At 33.0% G+C, this 20515-nt stretch overlaps 1 protein-coding gene across 3 annotated transcripts in view; it reads right to left on the reverse strand.

The window, feature by feature from the left end:
• Positions 1-8659: 8659 nt before the first annotated feature.
• The window catches only part of LOC124353239 (2-oxoglutarate-dependent dioxygenase htyE-like), a 55818-nt gene continuing 43962 nt past the window's right edge, over positions 8660-20515 (reverse strand). For 2 of the 3 annotated variants that reach the window (XM_046803157.1, XM_046803156.1), the window contains exon 8: positions 8660-9674. In XM_046803157.1, the coding sequence (XP_046659113.1) occupies positions 9646-9674 (29 nt within the window). In that variant the 3' untranslated portion in view covers positions 8660-9645. Of the gene's footprint in view, positions 9675-16100; positions 16192-20515 lie in introns of all 3 variants that reach the window. The other variant, XM_046803155.1, reaches the window with a different exon arrangement.

The following is a 20515-nucleotide window of genomic DNA, read 5'->3' on the forward strand; positions in this document are numbered from 1 at the left end:
CCTATAGTTTCCAACATCACATTAGGATGTGTTGCTCTAGTTTACTGCGCTCTAACTTTTATCTACCCTAGGTATTGCAAGGATACTGCATTTTTGTGTAAATTATTATCCTCAACTGTTACAACAATTTCCCGGAAAAGTGAATTGAGAAGTGAATTGCTCACGGATTTCCCTATTCGTGAAGATAGTTGTAGCGGAATTACTGTTTTTTTATAAAAACACCTAGGATACAAGTAATAGGTTTACAGTACTTATTTTCATGATCAGTTCTGGTGATAGGGAATAACACACCACCACCGCCTTATTCAGTTCGTCCTTTTAGAATGTAGTGTAAGTACTAAACGAGGTTAGCCGAAAAGTGATGTGCACATTTGGAATCATCAAATGTTCCAGAAGAAATACTATCCCTTAGAAGTTGATATATTGAATGCAACAATACAAACTGTACCTCTTCTGAGGCTATTTTTTATGGGAAAGGCGTGTAACAAAATTAGGAATCAGAAAAGCTATGACCTACTTTAGTCCAAAATTCTTATACATTTTATCTGACAAATCAGAAGTAAAAGTACTAACAGTACCAAAATATAAGGAAGGTTAATAAAGTCTCCAATATGATATTATTCTGAGCCAAGACGGTAACTGTCCTCTCTTTTCTAATAGAGCTGATGATACTGATAAACAATTTTCTAATCAAGAACATTTTTCTTAATCGCTTCAACTCACACTTTCCTTAAAAAAGCACAGAGGAGTGCGTAAAACCAACTGGCTTACTCGAGTAGTTATCGTTGAGAAGGAATGGTAGAAGGAAGGATCTATGCGGTATTTGCTTCAGCAGGATATTTCATATTCTTCAAAACATCTTATTTCATTTAATCTCAAGAGATGTAAAAAAACAAAAAAGATAGTATCTACAGAAAGCTAATTTTATTTGAAAAGAATCAAGGAAAGATCTAAACATATTGAAAATATCAAAAATAATAGTACATAGAGTGGTTTGGCGCTTTGTTGCTGGTATTCAGGATAGAATAGTATTGATAAATATATTGAAGGATTGGAATATAACGGTTGGGTTTTATCTGAACCAGATCATAAAACTTCAAGGTTTAATGAAAATTTTATAAATGTATGAAATCATATGAACACCTAAGGTATCAGGTCATATGTGTCCTCTCTCTGGAATTGTTTGTTCCTCTAGTATTACTTTTCTTACTCTAGCCTCTCTCCTTGAGGTACCATAAGGACTTCAATTATATTGTGTATGACATCTCGCCATCAGTGGGCAGGATGGTTGCTGATCGTTCTCTTATCCTTTATCCCAGGTTGAGTGTTAGATAGGGCTTCTTAGCCCTAACCTCGCCTGGTAAAATAAAACATATTTATTATTATTATTTAACAATTGTTTTCATTAACTACATTTTTCAAGGTATACATTTTACAAATTTAAAATGTGCAAAAGTTATCTCAATCTTTAAGAAAGGAGATAGATCATCAGTTAAACAATATCACCCAATTTACTTCCTATGCAGATTAAAATGTCTGAGGGATCATCACAATAGACACTGAGTTCTTCCAGAAAAGCCTTTACTATCAACTACCCAATTTTTTTAAAAACAACCACTCGACCACTTATGCATTAGATGAATTCCTAAGGATTGCACTCATTTCATGATGCAGACAGAAGCACTGCAGGCATTTTTTGTGATGATTACCAGCGTCTTTTGGACAAGACGGAGCTTTACGGTTCAAAAAAGTTAAACATCTCTGTGGTTTTGAATTCTCTTGCAGATTATTTGAGATTGCCAATAAAACAGGACAAAATAAATCCAGATGTTTACTTGTCATGGTAGGTATTCCCCAAGGTTCTATACTTGGCCCTCTTCATTTATCCTGTGTGTAAAACCTCAAGGGTCACTTAGTTCAGTACCCTGATGACAATAGTGTTGTTATCCAAACAGAACCACCTAAATTCCTTAAAACTAACATATCTTTAACTTCAAAAAGTTTTCGGATAATGGTTTACTTTAAATGATTCATTTTTAAGCAATGAAAAAACACAATAATGTAATAATAATTATTGAATGATTATGTTTTATACATGTAAACGTCTTGAAACAACACAAATGTTGGTTTAATTTTGGTTTTGCTAAGAGTTTAAGTTGTAATAAAATCGGATTTGTTATTTTCATCCTTTGCTAATTTTATGCTTATGTGCTCGACATCAGGAAGTCTACTCATATCATTATCACTCATATATATATATATATACATTTCATTCCGGCGATATATCGAGGGATACAGTAACACCTCTATGTATATATCTACACATACAAATTGAATTCCTGCATAAATCTTCTTATTAAATTTCCTTGAACTTTCATATCTTTTGTATTAGACTCTTATTAAGCATCTTCATCCACAACACGTTTCAATGCAGAAAGTATCACTGTTTCTCAAGAGAAGCTTCTTATCAGTGTATAGGAAGGATTTTCCCCCGTTATTGAGGAACAAGTTATAGAGACAGAAATCCCTATACAGATCTGAAATTTTGAAACTTAACAACAATAAACTATTATGGAAATTGTTTTAACATAAAGTAACTAAGAATTCTTCAAATAACGTATATTTTACTAATCATTTTAATGTACTACATTGCAAGATTAAACAGGCACACCAAACTTCTGTTCATTGTGGAAGGCATCACGTTCGCCCCATAATGGAGAACATCCTGGCATGGACAGCGACTCCCAAAGGACTGATTTTTACCATTTCCTATTTTTATGTAGATGTAGTAAGGGAAGTTCCAAATGTTAACACTCCAAGTTAACTCATTTGAAGTGCATCGTTTATATATACGTACATGCACAAAGACAAAACTCTTCTTTCGACAATAAACTGTGGGAGAGGCTCTGGTAAACCTATTTAACCATGTGGTGGTTAGTTTTTGATACATGAATATGATACAACCCCACGTCTTGAAATTAACAAATTTACTGTAACATTTCCTTGTTTATCTTCTACACACAAACAGGTACAAAGTGAGTTCATTTTTGTCAGCAAAACCATGAAAATAAATTTAAAAAATGCATTGCTTTTCAGGTGACGGATGTATTAAGAAAATGCAAACACTTATGTAAATATATATGAGTATTTACTATGTAAAACTGTACACTGCATATGATCACCCTGTTACCCAGTTCTGAGCTAAATTCCAAATTTCAAGACTATGTCTTCGAAAAGTTAGTTTAAAATCAATAAAATACTTTTCCATAACAGAAAAAGAAGAAAGTGAGATTATGGAAACATCTAAGCTACTATACATGAGATCCATGCTCCATTTTCAAAAGTAATCCGAGTCAACATTACACGACAAAACAGCTTTTTACAATTTAGTGTACATTGTGAAAATAACTTTGAGCTGGTTAATTGTAGATGTTCTAGCTCTGTCCAACAAGGTTACTTCATCATATGTGTTGACAAGTTATGAAAAAGTATTAACCTTTGCAGTGTACTGTGTTCACTTAAGTTTTTCTTGTTGCCAACATAATGGACCGATGTTCACCATTTCCAAAAGTGATGTGCAGTTGTTACCAGACAAAAAATGTTTGAATAATGTATCTACACTTCTTTTTTTTAAAAAGCTGTAACATTTAATTACATTGAGACAATATGTATGACTCACTTAGCCAACTTCTGGTTTGTCTCTATCAGATGAAAAAGTAATGCATCGATATAAGTACTTTGTGTACTAAAATTTAATGTATGACAGTCTGCTTTTACAAGTAGACAATATTAACAAAGTCATAATTATTTCAATTCTCTAAAAACCAGTGTGCCAATCTTTAAAATGTTACTGTTGAGATAAATTGATCTTGAACAACATAATTATGTAGATTAGATAAGAACTTAGCTGCATAAAAAGGAAGTTGAAGTTTAAAAAAACCAGACCAATCACAAAACTTCATCAGCCTAAGTAATAACTCAGCCAACTTAACATGAAGTCAGAGGATGAGCTGAGGCAAACTAATTACAAGTAAATAGTTCTGACAAATTGTGTACAAGTTGGGATAATTTATCATCAGTGTTTATCTGCGTAGTTAGTTATGGCTTCTGCCTCCACGTATCGCAGTGTTTATATTACAGAATGCATTATGATAAATGGGATGCAAAGCAGTTGAGCATCGCTAGTGTTTGTTTTCTTGTAAATGGATTGCTCACATTAGAGATGTCAAAACCTAAACAATACAAAAGTTCACAACGCAACACCACGTAAATACAGATTGGTTCAAATCTTTAGATGCATATTAGGATCTTCTATCAGACAAAAGTTAATAACATCAACATAATACTGCACAATGATAACAATATTAAAGCGCAAATTAAGTATCACCAGGAATTATGTATGAAGTTTTATTTGAACCTCACCATTTTTATACTTATAGAAACTCTAATTTTACTATCCTATTTTTTTCCATTATATTCATACATTAAATTAAAAATATCTTATTATTTAAATTAATTAAACTGTATATTACTTTTAAAAAATCTTAATCTCGAAAGTATAAGAAATAATCCTTATTAATGTATTGATCTACTCTTGAAAAGAGTTGGATAAATTTATTTATGATCTGATCAAGACGGTGCATGTGGTGATATAAATCAGGAACTTGGCAGGTCCATTGAGGTAATTGTTATTATTTTACTGTTGTGAGGAAAATTACATAACTTGTTTTGTAATAATTTATCATTTTTTACTCATCAAATGTTTATAATACTCATTTTAATGCAGGAAAGTTAGGTACATTTTATTAAAAGCTTGTAATACTTAACTCGAATAAGCAATACAATAACTTTAAAACTGTTGTAAACCATTTTAATACAAGTTGGAAATAAGTCAGTAATAAAAAAAATTAAAATAATGTTTAAATCAGTTTTAAATGCCTGTTTTTTTTCTTTCAAAAGGCATTTCTAAAGAAGATTCTACAATATTAAAAATGTTCAAAAAAGAAAGTTGTAAAATTTATTTTAAATCTTCTTATGCTTACTATTGACAATTATTTTAAATATTACTGAATATAATTATAAAATATTTCTATTTTATTTCTCTATTATTGTTTGTAATACGTTTAGTACATTTAAAATAAATTTTAATTCTTAAAATAACTTTAAAAATAACTAACATCATGAAATCATCCGGTTTTAAATCTTTGGTTTAATGCAGAACTTATTAAATCATTTTAAAGTATTACAATATTATAATTCTAATGATCTAGTAATATTTTGAATTTAGTTGAACAATAAGTTCAACATAATTTCAAATTATTGTAATATTATAATTTTTAAAAGATTCAAATAAAGTTAAATTTTACTTTTGCACGATTGTAATATTGGAATGATTTAAATCCTTTACAATTGTGTTCAGTAATTGTCTTAAACTTATGGAAAAATAATTCCCCACCATTATTTAAAATATTTTAATATCATTACATTTATTACATTGTTAGTACAGATTTTCAATACGTTTAAAATATTTTTGTGTCCACGAATAGAGAGGTCTTAGATGCAAATTATTCTATTATCATTACTTTACAATATTTTTCAAGAAGTATAAAATGGCTTTAACATGAGTATTGAAAAATAACTAATGTTTACATTTAATTATTATAAATAGTTTTAAAATCTTTTTTAAATTTTCTTTAATTATGTCATAAGCAAGAACACCCAAATAAGGCATTGGTGTAATAATAAATTATAAAATGAAATTTATTTTAAGAAATTTTACTTAATTATCAAACAGATAAACTTCAAATTCAGTAATAAAATATTTTAGTATTTTTAAAGTAACACTAAAATGGTATTTTTACTAACTGGAATTAATTAAAACTGTAAATTTTCAATTTCTCCCTGTCTTTATAAAAATCTATCTGTACAATATAATGTGATTTTTACTTTACTCTTACTTTTTTCTTTCTTTAAAAAAATTTACAACTTGCTTTTTTAAACAAAAAAAGTACATTTTATCTTGCAGTTTAAAATGTTTTATATATACCAATTAAGATCGATAGATTTTTGGTAACCAAAAATAAGTTACTAAAATCAAAATTATGCACTGTGTCAAGTGATAAAGGTCTAGTCATAGAACTTTTATTAATTAAATTTTTCAAAATCACTAATACCAAATGAAACGGAGAGATATATTACCTACGTAAAATACTTTAATGCTGGTTCTAATTGTTACACCATTATTTCAATTGCAAAATTTGTCACCCTGTACAGTTTACCAAAAAGTGCAATTCCTGACATATAAAGGTAACAAACTGATACAAATGGTTATTATGTTATTGATGGCATGATGGCATTTTATGTGGTTACAGTTCCACTTGCATGTAGGTATCCAGGTCTTTGCTATATGTTTTTTCACTAAATTAATTTCATTTTGTATTTTTGACTGTACATATAAAAATGTATATATTATATTAATATTCTATTGAATTAAGAATATATTTCTTGTGACAACATTGTTCAATTCCTTCATCTCTTTGTCAGCTAAGAACCAGCCATCTGTATTAAGCACGGGTCACACTAGGCTGATTGCAGCCGCGAATTAAAGGAAGCCGCTACTACCCACCTTGATGTGACCACAGAACCCGCAGCTGGTGCTACCAGCCGGCGAGTAATTTGTCAGCGGCTGGCGAAGTTGGGACATGTTCAACTTTTGATCGCAGGTAGCGGCAACTAGCAGGTCACGTGATTCATTCGCACCAAGCTGGCGCCAGCTTGCAGCGCAATCTGACCACCCCAGTAGCGTGTCAGCGGCGAGTAAACTACACGTGGTTTTTTTGTTTACATCCTTTGTTTTGTTCATTGGGTTCGTTTAGCTACTGCTGTTTCGTAGGTAACTGTTAATTTATAGTGTAAAAATGGCTGAGTTAAAGTGGTCGGGGAAGCAGGTCATTGAATTTTTTTGAATTTATTTCAAAAATTATCCGTGCTTGTGGGACGTTTCATCACAGGATTAGCTTAATAGGAATGTCAAAGAGACAGCCTACAATAAACTGTTGGAAAACGTAATGAATGCTGGGATGCCTGCGACAGTTGAACTCTTGAAAAAGAAGATTAAGAGTTTACGCGACACCTACAGAAAAGAACTGAGTAAGATAAAAAAATCTGTAAAAAGTGGTGCTGGTGCAAACGAGGTATACAAGCCAAAGCTTGTGTGGTTTCCAACAGCAGAAGTATTCTGGCATGGAGCTGTCAGTGGCAGAGATCGAATTGTGCGGCACTCTAAACAACAACGATAGAGACCTAAAACTATCTCCAGTTGCGAGATATCGTAAAGTAATTTTCCAACTTGATCTTACATGGAAGCGCCTGTCTGAACTTGGTATTTTGTTTTTTAATCAACGGTTCAACTAATTCCAGCAATTCTTGGAATTTAGGAGCTGACATTCGTAAAACATTTCTGTATGTTTCTGGGTCCTCTTCTTGTAACTCTTGGAGAAGTCTTGCAGATGCTCCTAATTCTTCTCTTCTCATAATCCAACGGTATAGTCTCAGTAGGTAACTCTATATTTTATACGCTACCGTACTTTAAATTAAGTCTTTTTTTTTACGGTTCCACCTTCATGTTGCACTTGTTTATGAACTAATATTGCTGTTGTAATTTTTCTTTTTATTCACGGTGATGTTATTTGGCATTGCTTTTTTTTTGCTTCTGCTTTAGCATATAATGTAAACATCAAGCCTCTTGTATTTTCTCACTATAACAAATGTGAAATGGTGTATCCGTATGTAAAAATAAATAAATAAATAAATAAATAAATCCAAGGTCTACTCCACCAACGTCTCTTCTTGCGGTTGAGCATTTTCTCACAAAGCTCCTACATCCTTAATAATCGCTTAATTACTCTTAAATTACATTAAAAACGTAAACCAATAGTTAAAACTTTTATTTGTTTTGCGAGGCCTTTCAATAGCGAGGCTATCATCTTCTGACACATCATCTTTTGTAATGTGTCTGAAGATGATAGCCTCGCTATTGAAAGGCCTCACAAAACAAATAAAAGTTTTAACTATTGGTTTAACGTTTTTAATGTAATTTAACAGTGACCAATATAAGCTCCATCTACAGCTTAATTACTCGTTTACGTGGACCCACAGACGACATGCTGACTAGAACTAGAACCAGGCGAGTTAAAAGCGAAATGTGACCGGGTTGCCAGCCGCTGCTTGCTGGCGCTACTGCCAGCCGCTGATAGCCAGCGGCTTACAATCAGCCTAGTGTGACCCGTGCTTTAGCAATCATCTTGATTTTTGTCCTTTGAGAACAACACTAAACTTTAAAGAATTTGCACTATTTTTTCTCATAGAGTTCTGCCAGTTTACCAAATGTTTTTGGTATAATTAATACACAATCAATTTTGTTAGTATTCTTGACATTATTACACTACAGACCTTACAAAGATATTATATAGTTTTTTTAACTATAGCTATTTATTAAACACATTTTAAAAATTATACCATTAAAATAAGAAATCTTGCAAACTCTTGTGAGAACAAGGAAAATAGTCTAAAGTTCAATAATTGTTACGAGGTGAAAACTCGCTTTCTTCTATGTAATTATAACAGATTCAGTTCAAGAGGAATAAAAACTAAACACATATAAAAATAGTATGATTCTGATATTTAATACAAATATAATACTTTCTTGTTACATTATTGTGCCCTTATAAGTACATGTTGTGCGCAAAGCATTATTGCTAGAATGTATGGGTTGGAATATCACAAATATTACAACCATAAGGCCTTAACATCTTATCTGGGAGTTCAACTTAAATCTGGCAACAAAATTGGGTTTTCAACTAGTTTTGGTACCACTAGTTTTTTATTATAAACTTCTCACTATATATTTTATGGAAGGCAGTTTGTGGAAGACAGTTTGTAATTGAACATTATGTAATGTTCATACTTGCTGTAATATTAATTTACAACTAGTGGTTTGTTACATCAATAATACTGTTTTAAAATTGTTTTTACAGAGATTTCATTGAAATCTCCATATTTCAATCACCATCAAGGTGAAAATGTCTTAATTCTTTTTATTTTTCTCTATTTAGAAAAAAAACCATTGTAATAGTTTAAAAACTTTAGCCAATTAGAAAACTTAAGTGAATTCCGCTCTCCCCATTTTATACTACGTTTTATGTAATAACGATACAGGTTTACTTTCCAATGAGGAAAACTTGATGTGACGAGACTGTCAACAGAACAATAACAAATTAAAGTTATTAACATTTGAAACCAGTAAAATTGATACCCAGAGTTTAACACATTCACTGCAGCTTCACACTGAGTGAACCTAACTAGGCTAGTATTCCTACACCTGACCCATTGTGGCATGTGCCGTAGTTAATGTGTTAAAGTGAAGTCCAGAATATCCATTTGTCCATATACGAGTATATTGTATCCAGTTTTACTGGAAATCTTGAATGACAATGATGTCAGATCGGTTACAAACTCCCAGACCGAGTTACAACTGGCGACTCTCCTCAGACTCAAGAAGCGTAGTGCGGCTGCAGGGGGGGGTGGGGGGCTCAAGGCTGGGAGGGGGGATGGGCCGTGGTGCATTCCGCCCTCGGAAACGGCTCCTTAATCGTTGCCAGAGTTTGAGTAGTCGGCTGAAACAGAAATTTTGTTTGACGACGACTCGTAATACCAGTACAATGATTTATTTTACCTACAAAGCACTAAAGCTATCTGATCATTATTGAATATCCTAAATTACAGGAATTCTAACTGGACTACAGACAGAAATTTTGTTTGACGACGACTCGTAATACCAGTACAATGATTTATTTTACCTACAAAGCACTAAAGCTATCTGATCATTATTGAATATCCTAAATTACAGGAATTCTAACTGGACTACAGACAGAAATTTTGTTTGACGACGACTCGTAATACCAGTACAATGATTTATTTTACCTACAAAGCACTAAAGCTATCTGATCATTATTGAATATCCTAAATTACAGGAATTCTAACTGGACTACAGACAGAAATTTTGTTTGACGACGACTCGTAATACCAGTACAATGATTTATTTTACCTACAAAGCACTAAAGCTATCTGATCATTATTGAATATCCTAAATTACAGGAATTCTAACTGGACTACAGACAGAAATTTTGTTTGACGACGACTCGTAATACCAGTACAACGATTTATTTTACCTACAAAGCACTAAAGCTATCTTATCATTATTGAATATCCTAAATTACAGGAATTCTAACTGGACTACAGAAAAAGTCGTTGGTTTCTTTCTAACATCCAAAATCAAAATATATCTTAGTTTCTTTCACTATTATAAATATTTCTCATGCCAAATTTCAACAAAACCTGCCAAGAGCACGTCACACTAGTAATTAGAATCTGATGGAAACAGAGTACTAATATTTTAACACATGTTATCAATCAAATGTTGCTGAGTAACAGATGCATACCTAGTGATGTCAATGAAATAACCACCTTGTCGGACTACTGTAGTTGTCATCTCTTTTTAATTATCGTATGACTTCCAGTGATTGAAGACTCCAAAAAAGGAGCAATTGTTTTCTCCTAAAAACTCTGTTCCATAGATAAGGTGAAATAAAGCCTTACGGATACTAGGATGCTTCCATGCATTTCTCTGAATCATTAATCCAACAATGTCAAAATTTAGCAGCAAGAAACATAAGAACATAGACTACTCAATAAACTCTTTAGTAAACACATATCCCACAGAATAGCAAAAGGAAAGTTGAATTCAGTTGCTAATCTGCCACTTTCCTCGTAAAATAATGTTGACCTCATTTACGAGTACCTGATTCAACAATATTAACTTAATGGTCATATCTTTTACTAACAACATTGTGGAAAACTTAAGATAAACTTAAGAAAATTCTTATAAACTATTTTATATGTTGTATATTAAGGTGTGACTATATTTGAAACATATATTATATACTTCAAGAAGTCATTTTAATTATCAATATGTATGATACAATTTTACAGTAAAGATTCCAAAATTAGATACAAATTCTGATATCCAAAAACCTAAAATTGACTGATCATTGTGCCTCTACACATACCAATAGGTTAGGGACACTACTTAATTTATGTAATTCAGAAATTCAAATGCAACGATATCACACAAACTAGAAAAAGATGATGAATCCTCTAGGAGATGAAATGTGTTATGTACAAATGGGCCAAAACAGTAAAATCACATTTTTCTGGACAACAATTTAAAATTTTACCTTACTTAAAAATTAGAGGCATTGTTGTCCAGCAAGAGACTTAAGACCACTCTTACCCTACTACTAGCTCGTGTTTTCTTTGCTTGTACCTTCTTACTAATAATAATATTAACAGTATTTTCCAATCACACTTTCCTTCTGTTTCATTCCACAGATTACAGGTCCATTGTTTGGGTATCAAATCTAGACCGTAGATTGTAATAGCCAGTTTCCATGATCAAATATTAAAGTTACACTTCCTTTAGGTTAGGTACTACAAAACGGCTAGTAAATAAAAATTCAATTCTTCTACCCTCACTGTCTTCATATTAACAAGGTAGAAGTATTCTACACTAATTGTCATGTAACAGGCTTCGCTAGAAGTATTCCACACTAATTGTCGTGTAACAGGCTTCGCTGGAAGTATTCCACACTAATTGTCGTGTAACAGGCTTCGCTAGAAGTATTCCACACTAATTGTCATGAACAGGCTTCGCTAGAAGTATTCCACACTAATTGTCGTGTAACAGGCTTCGCTAGAAGTATTCCACACTAATTGTCGTGTAACAGGCTTCGCTAGAAGTATTCCACACTAATTGTCGTGAACAGGCTTCACTAGAAGTATTCCACACTAATTGTCGTGTAACAGGCTTCGCTAGAAGTATTCCACACTAATTGTCGTGTAACAGGCTTCGCTAGAAGTATTCCACACTAATTGTCGTGAACAGGCTTCGCTAGAAGTATTCCACACTAATTGTCGTGTAACAGGCTTTGCTAGAAGTATTCCACACTAATTGTCGTGAACAGGCTTCACTAGAAGTATTCCACACTAATTGTCGAGGTGTCCTATGAACAGATAGTCAGACAGGCAATCATACAGAAAACAAATATTTACATCCTCCAAGCAGACAAAAGAAAAATTGTGTCAACCTACTGAGTAATAAGCTTCAAAAATGCTCAGTCAATGTCCACGGTTGAATGTGCACCATCAGCTCATTTTTGCCCAAGTAGAAGTAAAGTTGCATGCTCATAATTTACATTCTACGAATGGAATCTTTCTCGAGATATCTTGCCATATCATACATTCATATTTTTTCATTTAGTTATGTTTCATAGCTGTGTTTGAATAATAAAAGTTACGGTGAGGTAGGGAGGCTACTACAACGAAAGTGTGCACTGAAATAAAAAGTTACCTTAATATATACTTTCCACTGAGTGAATAAGCTACATGACCTTACAAATTTATTTATTGTGCTATTTTCTCGTTGCCATCATGATTACCCATAAGATCAATGTACATATAAACATTCGATAACGCTCAACCAAATCCCATGGAATGGTATACACCATATTCATACTCAGTGTTCCTCATGTAAAACTGTCACTTCATGCACAAGTATATCGTGCAGACAGGCAGAGGGACAGACAGAAGCTACATGTGTTTTTTCCAATAAATTTTTTTTCAGCCTCATAAGTGATAGGCTTTGCCTAATAGTTTTTTTATTTCTCTTGCTTATTTTTGTTCTAAATGTACTTCAAATGATTAACTGCTACAGATTTATTTTCTTCGTCACATAGTTAATTGTGCTGATTGCAAGCATTGTATTGATCCTTTTTTGAATTTTTGAAATGCTAAATTGCAGTATTAATGAAATACTTCTAGATAAGAGCTTTTAAACAGGTATTATCACTGAGGATGAATTTTCTTCAGATACCTTCTTGTTGTCTTTTTCAACCTTTCCATACAGATCATACAGTATTTCAAGGTTGGGCAGAGATGACAGATGTTTTCAACTTCACTATGTGAATTTTCAACTGTGTTGTCACATTGACCTTTAGCTGTTACACTAACACCAATGTCTTCACTTAGATTGTCTACCTGAGGTTTCATCAGCTTGGCTCAAATACTTATCAATCAGTTCAGACGTTGATCTTGAAAGAAGCTCAACACATGTTATATCCTCCTCTTCAACAGGAAAATCAATACACAGTCGAACCTTGATAAGGCGAATTTCAAGGGGTATGGGAAAAAATTAATCTTATAGAGGCACTCTAAACAGGTTCGTTTGATCGAGGTTTAATACTGCTGTTATTCTTCTTATATAGGTTTTTTCTTGCTCTGAGATGACTTTTATAAAACAAATATGTTTGTGACTTATCTCTAATTGTTAGCATAAGTTAAAGCTATTTTTCAATATAGGCCTAGGTCCAAAAAAGACTGCAACAATTTTTAAAATACAGTATTCATTTATATATGTATTAAATCACTGGTACACAATAGATCAATATTTCACAAAATAGAACAAATTCCACTCGTCTTGAAAACGTAATTGATTTTTTATTGTTTACCCAGATGAATAGTTACATATCCAAAGTGTAATCTAACTCGACGATGGCTTTCACTACACTTTCATTTAAACCATTTTCCTTCAGGAAAAAACTCTTTAGCACATCAATAGCTTCTCTTGCGTCTTTCGTTGACAGTTCCGGTCGATCACTCTCCACTTGTGCATCATCCTCATCACCTTCAGTTGCTTTATATTCTTGAGGATTTGAGGGTTAAATAGAAGTCAGGATATCTTCATCCATTAGATCCCCACATACTGCTACATCCTCAGTCAGCAAATTCCTCAAACTCCATTTCTTGGACTCCCAGTATTACACTAACTTTGCTACAGTTTTGAGCTAGGATTACTTGTGTGTCTTGGGCTGCTGGCATTAGAGGTTAATCATCGCCCTTATCTTCGGTATGATGATGACAGCCACGTTTTTTTTACCATTAGAAACAGTCTTGACCACCTTACTCCGCCTTGCTTAACATCCACATGACATCTAGTACATTTAGTCTACACGTCATGATCCTTATCTGTTAAAAACTGCTGAACAACCTCCAGAATCTGTATATAAGATCTGTAGAAAGACAATGGAATTATCTCTAGGATCTGGTTTAATAGAACAAGCTAGATAAAAAGATCAAAATAGATTTTTCCTTTTTTACTTCATCTTCTATAATTTTTCCATCAATTATTAAAGAGAATCTTTTTTACCAGAAGTAAGTCTCAATATTGTTTATTACAGAAAGTTGGTAGTTCAACCACCTGAAAAATTTACACTCTCTATATTCTACTGTGGGGTTTAATCACTGCTGTTTGTTTATTTATTCTTCTTAATTACTCTAATGTTTTCACTGATATAGTTTTATTCAGGTCACTTCTTATTACAAATGAAAAATAAAAGTATAGTATAAAATGGTAATAACAAAAATATCAACCTGAATTTTTAAATTCAATAGTAAAAATAAAATAGTTAATGTGAAGAAAATTCATTGAAATATCACAATTTGTTGAAAATTAATAGCACTATACCTCAAAAGTTAACCATTCCCAGTCACATGATGTTAACAAATACTTTCTTCCAAGACACTCATTTTTCAACCAGTTTTCTTTAAAACAATTTTCATAAATTTGAACCGGATGTGTACTGTCTTCTGGAGGAGGAATCAAACATTAACCAAACACAGGCTTAGCAAAAGTACATCACACACAAAATTGGCAGACAACAACACCGCATGCTACAAACAAACCTATCAACTTTTACCAAAACAACCACCATTGCTGCAAATATCAAACACCAAAAGGCACAGTTTATAAAGTACGAACCACAAATTATGGACGGAAACACAAACACTAATAGGCTCTTGCAATCAGCACGAAAAGCTGTAAAAGAAAAATGTACTGTCAGTTGAAAACTCAACTGTAAACACATTTAAATATCAATCTTGATCAAATGAAAAGTAATATTTCTGCTGAAAAAAGCAATTATACAAATTCTTTAAAGTTCCATAGCATATCCACATTGAAATATCCTGTGATATTATACTAACCAACATTCCTTTTTAAAGAGAAGTGTACTAAAATATGAATGGCACCTTAGATCTATTAAATAAATATGTAATTTAGGATTAAGGATAATCGATGCGTATAATGGTACGGATTGCTCAATCTAGAATATAGGAATGGAAGACAAGTTACAGAATTTACACCACTGATTGGTTGGTTAGATTAAGTCTCCATTTCGATTCAGAAGCACAGTTCTTCATCAACAATAATACTGGTAATATAATGATGCAGATAATCCTCCAACAGTCTTGGAGCAAACACAGGGTTTATGACAGCTGACTTGGACATAGTAATGATAGCATATGACAATTATTGAGAGGTGCAATGACTAGGGGTGGATTATTTTGAGACAAAATGAAGAATAAAATTTCATTGGTTTTATTTATATCAACAGCTTTAAAATTCATATTATTTTTCTGTACTTAACCTAGACATCAAACATTCTCATATCTGTATTTTCTGAAGTGGCTCAATTTTTGTTTTCTTTCCTGCATCTTTTAAGACAATATGCCTTTCTTAGATAAATTTAAATAAAAACATCTACTAATAATACTGGCAAGTACAATATTATTCATGTGGGTCTTACCACAGATTTCTACGGACATTCATATGACATTTCTTTACCATAAATGAGCGTTACCTTCTGTGTTAACATTAACTTTTACTCGTGTTGCAGATAATCTAACAAAAAGTATATGAATTTTTCTCAATAATTTTACAAATATTCTTACACTTCCATTGGCCTTTCCTTAAAACATTGATTGTTTATTCGTCTTCTCTACAGTAAGCAGTGATAATGCATGGTTTCTGGATCTTATAGTATCAAAAATCAAACCCTATTAACATTTACATTAATTATCACAGCTAGTTATGACCACATTAACTACATACAGTTTTATACAAATAAATTACCCCAACACGTTCTTACCTCTTCTTTGTCTGTATGACTTTTCCCTGATTTCCAAGATTTGCCTAATTTGTTGCCTCCTTGGGCAACCTTCAGTAAATTAACTAAATACCTGACCAACAAAAAACATCAATAAAATACATTAGTTATTTTTATAATATTTCTTAATTTTATATCTATTATTTGCATTAACTACAATATTTAAAATAAAGTATATTTTATCTGCAGTTTATCGTTGTATCCACTTGATCCAGTATCAGCACAAATATAAATTAAACTATGCATATTTTGATTGTTTAAGTGTGATTTTCAATTTTAATGTTAATTTTACATATGAATGTTTAGACTAAAAATGACAACGTTTATAAGCAGCTATTTCAATGATAGTTATGATAGATTGTGCATTGGATAAACCAATTCTTTTTTTTAACAATTTAAAGACCACTTTCCAAATATCTTAAATATCAAATTTAATACCAAACTGCACAGTACATTTAGTAGACATTAACAGCAATATTATAAGACTGTCATTTAAAATTGCCGTTAAGATCAAATTCTCTACTGCTACAGAAAAGGATGCCTTATGACAACATTTGAGGAGTATAATTGGATGACCATTAGTGAAGTAACTCAATCAGGGGGGTTGGCAGAACTGCGCTTCTACCTTTCTGTCTATCCGCACAACATATAAGAACAAATTGACCTACAGACCTACAATTTATGTGGAGCTTCATTTGCAGGCACATCGAGTTCGATGTGGTGCATGTATCTCAATGAAATTTGGATGAGAGTTAGCAAAACCTAACATTCCGCAGGATATCTTGAGAACTCAGTGGGCTGGTAAACTCTTCTTCAGTGTGTCTGTCTTACACAGGATATCTCAGGAACGGAATGTTATATAGACTTGTTTTGTGTGTTAAGATCGAATTTTACTATTGTGCATATCCGTCCATGTGATTTGGCTAAGCATTAGTGAAGCCTACCACTCAGGAGGATATCTTGAGATAAACCAGAATATAAATTTGGAATTTTAGATTAAACTTATTCCTATGGAGACAAGATCGAATTTTATAATGATGAGAATTAGCTGAGCATGAGCAAATTCTAGTTCTTTGCAGATCATCATGAGAACAGATAGAAATAGACTTTACCTTTTGAACAAACATTTGCACTTCTAATAGAGCTATAGGATTTAAATTTTATTTCACTTAATTTCTATGAAGGAAATACTGTTTGATAATGGTGCATGTTCCTTTATAGGATTTGGCAGAGAGTTAGTGAAATATATTATTGAGGGGGATACATCGAGAACGAAATTAACCATGGGCTTCAAGTTTGGATGAAACTTTATTTCTACTCAGGCAAGATCAATGTCCAGGCAAGATTAGTGCATGTTCTTCATCTGACTAGGATGTCATCAGGAAGCTGTCATCAGGTGTATGCCAACGACAGTCCTCACTCAGAACTTCTTTGTGAGTCAGCACTAATTGAAATTTTTGGCAAATAGCCTTGAGCATGACCTGCCATTTTGTACAGGTTTGAGATAGAAAGCTCTAGTTTCCAGCTTTACTTTACTCTTTCTTCTTCTTCTTTACCAATTAAATGAGATGTTAATTAATGGGCTTTCACATTTAAAAATTTTGAACTGCTCCTTCCCCCCCCCACCAGACTTTTTTTATTAGATTTTAAGACACTTGAATACGAAACTTTATCGCTGTTACCTGTTAAGATATCACCAATAGCCTCGGTATGGCTATCCATAGTTGCGGTAAGATGAGCATTTTCTGCTTTTAATATGTCAAACTGCTTACTCAGCTCTCGTTGATTTTCAGTTATTTCATAAATCTGATCAGTCAAGATTTTTATATGAACAAAACAGTCACAAGATCTATTATTTAAGTCTTCTGTAACAGATACAATAGCACGAGTACTCACTTCTGATTCACTTTGACTAGCACTACAACTGTCACATACAAAATTTGACTGTTCACCTTTCGAATAAGAATAGTCTTTTTTAGACTTCCCTGCACATTCAAAATGGAACCAATTTTTACATACGCCTTCGCACAAAACACCTCCGGAACTGTTAGTTACTCTTTTAGGACAAGATCCACAAACAGGGTTCCTATTCATAGGAAACTTCATTGTGGGGAAACGGGCAAAGTTGTAACAGTGACTAAAAATGTCACCTCAATTTCCTAGAAAAGTGTCCTGAGTTCCATCTCTCCATCTTTATCCATCAAAATAATTAAACAGAGAGTATCCATACTTTTAACTCACACGTTATATAGAAGCAAATCAACAGTACCTGTGCTCTGGGCTGAGAGAGTCAAAGAAGAAGCAGTAACAAAGAAAAAAGACAAAAAACTTATGCTCAAAAAACGATGTAAAGATCAGAATGCTTTTAATGACTAGGCAGATAACAAATCAAATGCATTAATACAGGTCATACACCAAGAATGAAAAGAGAAAATGAAAAACTAAACAAACTGGTACTTTAGGTGAATGGTAGAGATGTGAGGGAACCAAAACATAATGCAAATAACTTCAATCAGTTGTTTGCAAATACGGCAGAAATAACATTCAATGAAAATAACCAACAAAACAACTCTGTCTCAATTTCTACATCCCACACTCACAAATATAGAAACACTCTCCTTGCTTCCAGCTTCACCTGAAGAAGTCCAGAAAACTAAACAAGATATTTTTCTGTCAAAATTTAAACCCACAAAAGCCTAACCAAAATTTTAAAATGGACCAACCACAGAAACGAACAGAATAACAGAATAGACTGCCTTAACCAGACTACTACTACTACACCTAGAACAAAACAATCTACTAACAAATTACCAACATGATGATGCCTATATGATGACTAGCCTATACTTAGACTTTAGCAAGGCTTTTGACTGCCTAAATCATGATTACTTACTTGGAAAGTTGAATGCTCTTGGAGTAAAAGGAACAGCACTAATTGGCTTGATAGCTATTTAAGCAACAGACAACAGATGGTGGAAATTAAATGCCTTTCTAATAATTCTCTGAAGAAAGCTCAACCAAATCTAACCCCAAGGCAGAGAGGTTTGCCTCAAGGATCAGAGCTAGGCCCAGCCCTATTCCTGCTGATAACAAACAACCTACCAGACCGACTTAAAGGTGTCTGCCAGACTGTTATGTTTGCAGATGACACTGTCATTGCAATAGAAGGAAAATCAAATTAACAACTTGACGTCAATGCCTACATAGTTTTTAATATGAGGATACAATACTGCTACTCAAATGTCCTTGTGTTGAACAAGATAAACACTCTGTAGATGATTTGTAGCATTCGGAAAAAAGAAATAGAAACTGGGCTACCTGAACTGAAGATAGTACAAAGTATCTTGGAATAGTGATAGATGAGAACCTGACCTGGTGAACTCATATTGACCAACTTTGTAAACATACTCAGCTTAGGAACATATGCCATCAGGCGGACCAAACAGACACGTGGGTATCCCATCTAAGGTATGGCTTGGCAATATATGGGGTGGAAGCACAAACTCAAATTTGGAAAGAGTGCTTGTACAGCAGAAAAGAGCGATTCAGTACCTTGCAGGGTTAAACTACCAAGATAGCTATTGAAAATCTGTCAAAGAACTAAAAGTACTAATAGTAGTGGCACTGTACATAAGAGAAACCATCTTGCATGCAGTAAAAACCAACCAAGAAAGGTACAAAGATCTATGTGAACATAAACTAGAAACGTAATGGATTTTTCACTGTAAACTCACCATTCAAGTTTTATAAAAATAAGCCTAGCTACAAAATGAGTCTTGTTACACAACAACGTGCCTGGACACCTCAAGAAGGAATCTAGACAATGACTGAGAAAACAACTAACAGTGTGGATGGAAGACAGATCCAAATTCCTGGAGAGCCCCGGACTAATGAAGACAACATAACATGAAGAATTTACAAACACTGACTATTACACTTTCTTTAACATAAACATTTCTCCTTGACCTTTGTTCTGTTGTCTACGAATATTTACAATAAAGAATCTGAATCTGAATCTGAATGAAAGGATTAAACTGTTAGAACTGTGCACTCAATGTAATTATTTTGAGTTAGACGGTCATATTACCATCCATGATGTGGAATTAATTGGCAATGGGTTCTCTACTGTCTCCTATTTTCACCAAGATGTTTATAGAGGAATTTGAGCAACAATACTTGGCTTTAACTCAGTTCAAACCAAAGGTTTGGTGGAGGTATGTGAATAGTACCTTTGTTGTTTTTCCTCATGTATACACAAGATTGAATAAAGTTTTTAGATCACATTAGTGTTTCTCCTTCCGTCCGCTTCACAATGAGAGTGGAAGGCCAAAATATATCCACGTAATGTTCAATACCAACCAGGTCCAAGAACCAATAATTGCTAAGATAGCTCCAGC

The sequence above is a fragment of the Homalodisca vitripennis genome, chromosome 1 (assembly GCF_021130785.1).
Source record: "Homalodisca vitripennis isolate AUS2020 chromosome 1, UT_GWSS_2.1, whole genome shotgun sequence".
In the NCBI taxonomy this organism is placed as follows: domain Eukaryota; kingdom Metazoa; phylum Arthropoda; class Insecta; order Hemiptera; family Cicadellidae; genus Homalodisca; species Homalodisca vitripennis.